The 7,266-nt window shown below is 39.2% G+C and overlaps 1 protein-coding gene across 2 annotated transcripts in view; it reads left to right on the plus strand.

The window, feature by feature from the left end:
* The first annotated feature begins 1,454 nt into the window (after positions 1-1,454).
* PIWIL2 (piwi like RNA-mediated gene silencing 2) overlaps positions 1,455-7,266 on the plus strand; it is a 52,210-nt gene continuing 46,398 nt past the window's right edge. For both annotated transcript variants that reach the window (XM_006904380.1, XM_025044408.1), the window contains exons 1-9: positions 1,455-1,646; positions 2,016-2,103; positions 2,247-2,385; positions 3,077-3,283; positions 3,874-3,984; positions 5,100-5,217; positions 5,678-5,802; positions 6,645-6,725; positions 7,033-7,146. In XM_006904380.1, coding sequence (XP_006904442.1) covers positions 1,455-1,646; positions 2,016-2,103; positions 2,247-2,385; positions 3,077-3,283; positions 3,874-3,984; positions 5,100-5,217; positions 5,678-5,802; positions 6,645-6,725; positions 7,033-7,146 — 1,175 coding nt within the window. The remainder of the gene's footprint in view (positions 1,647-2,015; positions 2,104-2,246; positions 2,386-3,076; positions 3,284-3,873; positions 3,985-5,099; positions 5,218-5,677; positions 5,803-6,644; positions 6,726-7,032; positions 7,147-7,266) is intronic.

Here is a 7,266-nt window from a genome sequence, read left to right on the forward strand (position 1 = left end):
GCTAACTTTCTAAGGAGAAAATCTACATGAAGAGAGGGCCTCCTGGAGGAGGTGCCCAACTCTGTAGATAATGGAGGTGAGGGAAGGGTGGACAAAGAGGAGGATTCCAGAAATCCTGTAACGGGTAGGTGTTATAGCACCTCGCAGTGTGTACTAGTTAAGCAACTGATTGTTCTGGATTCTTCGGGTGGTGTTGGGAAGGTGTGAGCAAAGAGGCCAGGCTAACTGGGATGGAGTTTAAGCAATTAGAACTGTTGTAGTGTTTGAGGAAGGAAGGCATATCCTGCTATTTTAGTGTTAAAAAGTTTAATTAAAATTTTGTCAGATTCTGAACTACCTCCACCTAGAATATTGATTTAGGAATTATGTGTCAGTCTTTTTTTTTTGTGCGCATGGCCTGATTTCTCTGTAGCTAATACTTAAGATAGGTTTGTGAAAGTTAAGAGGCTTGTTTAACTTTTCAGCTATAAATGATTTTTCGGAGATTCAGGGTGGGTCAGGATAATGGAGGGGGCCTATTAAAAGAGTCCTGAAATCTATAGGTTATAAAGTGATTTTGGAGAGGCCTAGTGGACCTGAGATATGGGGAGCAGGAAGAGCCTCATCCCTAGTTACCCTGGCAGGTAATTACAAGGAGAGAAAAAGATATAAAATGTCACCTGAGATTCAGCAGCTATTGTAGGCTCAAATCAAAAAAGGTCTGTACCCTGCAGACCTCAGTTCTGGTGAAGTTTGAAGTTTTATATAGAGGAGTTGGGTAAAGATGCCACTAAGGAGATCAAAGAGGAGATGGAATAGTATAATGTGATAATGGGCTGGAAAAAAATTAGGACTCTGGTAAAGGAAAGAGGACCAAAAAAACCACACCCAACCTATAAATATTTATTGACAGAATAATTTTGTAATTATTAGGGGCAGAGATGCCACTAAGGAGATCAAAGAGGAGATGGAATAGTATAATGTGATAATGGGCTGGAAAAAAATTAGGACTCTGGTAAAGGAAAGAGGACCAAAAAAACCACACCCAACCTATAAATATTTATTGACAGAATAATTTTGTAATATGGCTGTGTTAACTATAAGCTTTTTTATGCTCATACATAAAAAATACTTCCTTCTACGACAGGTAGTTAACATTAAGACTGGGTTCTCTGAGAGTCTGGGTAGAAAATATAGGAAAATTCAAGGATGGGTTGGCAGCTAAGGGATTGCTAATGGAGAACATTTAGAATATTCTGGGCTAAATAGATGCTTTTGAAGTGAACATGGTATAGAAGGCTGGTTGTATCACTGGTCTGACCTAAAGTAAGTTTTTTCATTTGTTTGTTTGTTTAATGCTTTGTGAGTCTGTCTTGAAGGAAAAGGAAAACAATTAGGACTCTTTCATCTTTATAAAATGCTGGCAGGTAATTAACCAGAACAGAATCGACAACCGTGCCTACTGCAGCCTTTCAATGGATCCTGTTCGACCACCCTTCAGGGGCCCTTCTCCTGGGCACCCATCTCAGTATGTACGGATGCCAGGGTCTTGGATACATGCTCCTAAACCTTTGGACTCAGCTTTGGGCAGGGCAAGGCCTGTGGGCAGAGGCCATGTATTTGGAAAGCCAGAGGAACCCAGCCCACAGAGTGGGCCAGCACAAAGGGTAAGACCACGTCTGGATGCATAGTAGTGGCATATAGCTTATCAGAGAAAATAATGGGTTTCAAAATGCTTAGAAGCGTCAAGTCCTGGGTGAAAACAAGGATTGGTTGTTGGTTGGTATTTTTTTGTTTTGGGGTTTTCTTTTCATTGTTCTTTTTGTTTTGGTTTTTCCTTTGACAAATAGTTCCATCTTCTGGGCATATATTTCAAATCCTAGAGTTGAGAATCTAGATAAAGTGCCTTATAATGAATGCTAGATGGACTTGGGTAAATGCCTTAGTTCTCTAGCTTATACAAAAATAAATACATAAATGGTAGATTTAAATATAGGTCACATTTTGGAATGACTTTATTCTTTGACTTTCCATAGGAACCTATGGGTTTGGTCTCCATGTTCCGAGGACTGGGCCTTGAAACAGCGTCACGGACTCCTCCGAAATGGGAAATGCCTTCTTTAGGTATGTGGAAAACTAACTTAAGAAAACATAATGGTATGTATGATTGCTTTTTTCTTAAATTCACACAGTTTATCTTCAGAAAAATAACTGTGCTTTATAACATGTTCAACTCAGTTAAAGCTGGGGTTTGATTATTTATTTAGGTAGAGGCATTTTAGGTCGAGGTTTGTCTACCAGTGTGTTGCACAAGGACAAAGAAGAATCCCGTCCCACTTTTCCGGATCCATCATTGTTGGCAGCTGGGGATAGCAAGATGGCAGAGGCCTCCATTGGTTGGAATAGGTGGGTAAAGTTGCCTTCTCAGGGAACTGTCAGATTCAGATGAAATAAAAAGGTTGTTATTATCTCACAAACAAATAATGTGTGGTTTTATATAAAACAATGGATACTTTCTAGGAATAGTCAGGAGCTATTGATCCAGTCAGTCGTTGGAAAAGGGTTAAAAAGTAGCTCTCCACTGGGCAGTTCACAACTTCATTTGCCCTCTTAAGTTAACCTGATCGTAGTGGTCCTTTAAGTGAATCAAACTCCACCTCAATTATGACATGGAAGTTGGCTCTGAGAGTCAGTATTAGTATGAATTGGTGAGTCATGTTGGCATATTGGACTTGTAGAGCAGTGGTCCCCAACCTTTTTGGCACCAGGGACAGGTGCTCCTATGAGAATCTAGTGTCTGATGATCTGAGGTGGGGCTGAGGCAGTGATGCTAGCACTGGGGAGCGGCTGCAAATACAGATGAAGCTTTGCTTGCTTGCCACTCACCTCCTGCTGTGCGGCCCGGTTCTCAATAGGCCACTAACTGGTTCGGTCTGCGGCCCTGGACTTAGGGACCCCTGTTGTAGAGAATCCTGAGGCTTAGGTCCCTCCTGCTGACTTCTCCAGGAAGAGAATGTAGACTTGGAGAATCATTTGCATGGAGCGGACATAGAAGCATGATTAAGAAATTCCTGATTTGCTCTTTTCAACATTTCAGAATGCTTGGAAGAGGAAATTCAGATACAACTATATTACCATTGGGAAGAGCAGCTGGTGGTATAGGCAGAGGCGTGTACAAGGCTCCCGGTGCTGTAAGCATGACTTCTCGGGGTCCTTCCCAGCAGCCGTCACCGCCACCTCTGCCGTTGTCATCATTGCACTCTCTGGATCGGCTTCCACTGGGGACTGCAGAACACAAGGAAAAGTAAGCCAGGAGCTGGCCTTCTCTGCTTGGGAGTGATGTGAGAGGGGGCCTTCTCATAGTATTGTAAACGCTATTTCTCTTAGAGCTGAAGTCCTCTGCGGGTGGTCGGTACTGTGGGGTTGTTCATTTTGTTTTTTGCTTGTTGGGAGAATGGCAAAGAGGTGGGACATTCCTGATGAAGTGAAAATGACGTTAATATAGATAGAGTGTACCAGAGAGTAGACTCATGACTTTTCATTTCATTCCCAATTCAGACATAGACAATTCTTTGTCATGTTGAAGATAAGGAAATTATTTAGGAAAAATACTGCAGGAGTTAATTTTTCTCTATAGAATTAATTCTTGTGTTCTTAGTTGGCCTAGTTTAGTGATATTACTAGAACAAATGGGGTGACCTTGCTTTTTTATTAGAGATTGCTATTCATTTGTCTACTAGCCTTTAAAGCTTACATTGGTGTGTCTCAGTTCTTGCTTTGTGTATCTGTAAGCAAAGGGTGAAATATTACTTTTTTTTTTTAAATTTTGTGGTGTGGGTTATTTGAGTTTTTGGTTTTGGTATGTGTAGGTGCTTTCGTTTTTATATTTTCCAGAGAGCGTCTTGTGAAGCAAGGATCAAAAGGAATACCTCAATCTTTGGGATTGAATCTTATCAAAATACAGTGTCATAATGAAGCAGTTTACCAATATCATGTGACTTTTAGGTATTCACAGCTTTTTTCTCTGTAGCCACTTCTTAGCAGTAATGAAGTCATTCCCCTGGAATAACTGAGTATTTTCTGTGTAATTCCTGACGAACCTCTTCCCCCCACCCCACAATAATGCACATACTCAGATCCTTGCAATGACTTTAAGGTTAATGTTTTCTTTTTGTATTAGGCTCTATTGCCAGTTCAGATGATAACTTAATAGGTGCAGTTTTATGCACCTATTGTGAGATTAGGGGTGGATTTACTGTGAAGTTAACAGCTTAAGTTCAGGGCCTTGTATTTACATAGACCCCTTCCATGACCTTTTAACTTATTTTGTATTTGTAATTTTGCATTCCTCTTCTTCAAGGGTGTTCCTCTTCCCTGGTGGTACAAGATACACATCCCACAAAACCTAGATCCTCCCTGCATGAATCTCACACCAATATCTGACGATTCTCAAGTGACAGTCTAGGGTTAAATTTAAGTGTGAGGAAATCAGAGAAAATAACTTTAATGTTATATCAATAAATTTAGGATTGATGACATGGCCTGGGGGTTGGGGACCTCTAATGTACTGGGGCAATTGTGTTACAAAGTAGCTACTAGAATTTTTCAAAGCTGTAATATTTGTGGTAGTGAATCAATAAAAAGTTGAAATAGCCATGAGCGATAAAAGGATGAAGTAAAATCTCATAATAAAGTTTTACTGGAACATAGCCATGCTTATTGGTTTACATATTGTCTGCGATGCTTTTGTGCTATGTCAGCAGAGTTGAGTAGTTGTAATACAGATCATATGGCCCATAAAGCCTAAAATATTTACTACCTGGCACTTTACAAGAAAAGTTTTCCAATCCCGTGGTCTTAACTCTGGAAGAATGCATACTGACATGCTAAGGCAGTTGTCTTTGGTGGTTGGAATTATGGTTTTTAAAAAATATTTCGTGAGCAAGTATCTGTGGGTCAAAGTTCTTTTTCAGTCAGATATAGTATTTGAATTTTTAATGTGACCACTAGATGGAGCAGTAGTTACAAGAGACTGTGAGAGAAACAAACCTATTGCACGGCTATAATAAAGACTGCTCTTTGAGTCAAACTGAAATAAAATCCTCTTTATTATTTTCTAGCCCCAATGTGGAGTGCAAAAGTATGAGGTTTGGCATGCTGAAGGACCATCAAGCTGTCACTGGAAACGTCACTGCTTTTGATGGATCCATTCTCTATCTGCCTATTAAGCTTCAACAAGTGAGACCAAATAGGAAATGTACTTTCAGATGAAACCTAAGAGTTTTAAGTGGTGGGAAATCATAGACTTCCTAAACATTTGAGTTGTACTTTCCTATTCTTAGAGGGAAGGCAGACTTCTCCATAACAAAGAGAAGACAGACTGAGAAACTTACATTTGAGTTCTTCATGAAGTCCCTTCTTGCATAAGAGATGGGATTGGAAGCCTTTGACTTAGTGACAAAGGTTTAAGATTTCAAATTCAAAGGGATCTATTGCCAGTTCTCCATTGGGTTTCTTTTACCAAAGGCTGTCTTAAATCTGGTTGTTATGCTGTGATTTTGTCCAGCGTGGGCAGCAAATTGATGGGGAAGTAGAAGACATATTTAAGATATTTTAGTGTTTTCTAGGACACAGTTGGATTAGATTGGAGTTTGGTTGTTTTGGTGTTTCTTTTTACTTGCATATGTTTATTCGTTAGGTTCTTGAGTTAAAAAGTCAAAGGAAAACTGATGGTGCCGAGATCAGCGTTAAGATTCAGTTGACCAAGATCCTGGAGCCCTGTTCTGACTTGTGCATTCCCTTCTACAATGTTGTTTTCCGTCGGTGAGAAAACAGTTGACATCTTATTTTCTTTAACTTCAGTCTTGTGTTTGTAACAGTGCTCTTCAAGACGCTTGGATGGTACTACACTACAGAATGTATATAGAAGAGTTTGGGAACATTTAATAAATAAATGGATGATATTGAGGCTAACTTACTCAAAAGTTATCCCAAGTGATTGACCAGATTTGGGTATGTGAAAGTAGGTGTGAAGTAGTTGGATGGGGGATGGGTTCCTTTGGATTCATTCAGGAACTTTAAGACAGATGTTTATAGTATATACTTATTGGTGCTGGTGATGGGGCTATTTGAAGAGGTAGTTTGTAAAAATTTTGGCTGAGAGAATTTTTCCCCACTCCCTTGAATTTTTAGATACAGACCGCTTATGATTTTTAAACTTTTTTAAAGACTCCCTCATTTTCATAATGTTATTCCCAAACCACTTTTTTTTTTTAATAAAACATAGGACCTAATTTCTACCTAGTAAGTCGAACTACCAAGAATAAACATAACTTCCTATGTCAGACTGATATTCACAAACTTAGAACTTAACTCTCATTTTTTTTTAGTTAATGGTGAAAGTCATGTAAATTGAGACTGGGAAATCAACCCGATTTTTGGTACCTAGTAAGTAGGAAAGCTGCAGTCAGTTGCATATACTTCAAGATAAATGCTGTGGTACATTTTTCTTTTGGCAAGAGTGTTCTCAGGATAAAAGTTATATTGTGCAAAGAGCACTGATGTTTCTGACCTTTCAGGCTTCCAAAGGAAATGTAGCTAAGAGTTATGGAATTGAATTTTTTTGATTCTTCTACTAGAAAACCCATTCTTGCTCTTTATTTCAGGGTAATGAAGCTTTTAGATATGAAGCTCGTGGGGAGAAATTTCTATGACCCAACAAGTGCTATGGTACTGCAGCAACACAGGTCAGTGGTGTTTTTCTCTTCCTCACTTTAGAATATTTTGGAAAGAAATTTTTCATTGCAATCACCATATTTAGGACAAAAATCTCAGCAGTATTTTATGATAGTGAGTACATTTATCAGTTAAATTTATTCCATAGTTTAGTATTTTAGTAAGTTCACATTAGTGTTGATTTAATTTGTTTTCTGGCGCTTTTCTCATTGCTAGTAGGGAGGAGCAGTGTCTGCTCAAATTATTGTTTCAGATGGGGGCATGGAAGGTTCTGTAGTTCTTTTAGAACCCTAATGTAAAGCCCACTTATCTTTTCAGATTGCAGATCTGGCCAGGCTATGCAGCTAGCATCCGGAGGACAGACGGTGGTCTCTTTCTGCTAGCTGATGTCTCCCATAAGGTCATTCGAAATGATTCTGTGCTGGACGTCATGTGAGTGAATGATGGGATCTACTTTAAACAGCTAACTATTTCCTGAAAAGTGCAGTGATAGCTGGTACTAAATACAGATTAGCTATTGTTTTGTTTGGGTTTTAAATTGTAGAACAGATA

The sequence above is a fragment of the Pteropus alecto genome, unplaced genomic scaffold (assembly GCF_000325575.1).
Source record: "Pteropus alecto unplaced genomic scaffold, ASM32557v1 scaffold160, whole genome shotgun sequence".
Taxonomy (NCBI): domain Eukaryota; kingdom Metazoa; phylum Chordata; class Mammalia; order Chiroptera; family Pteropodidae; genus Pteropus; species Pteropus alecto.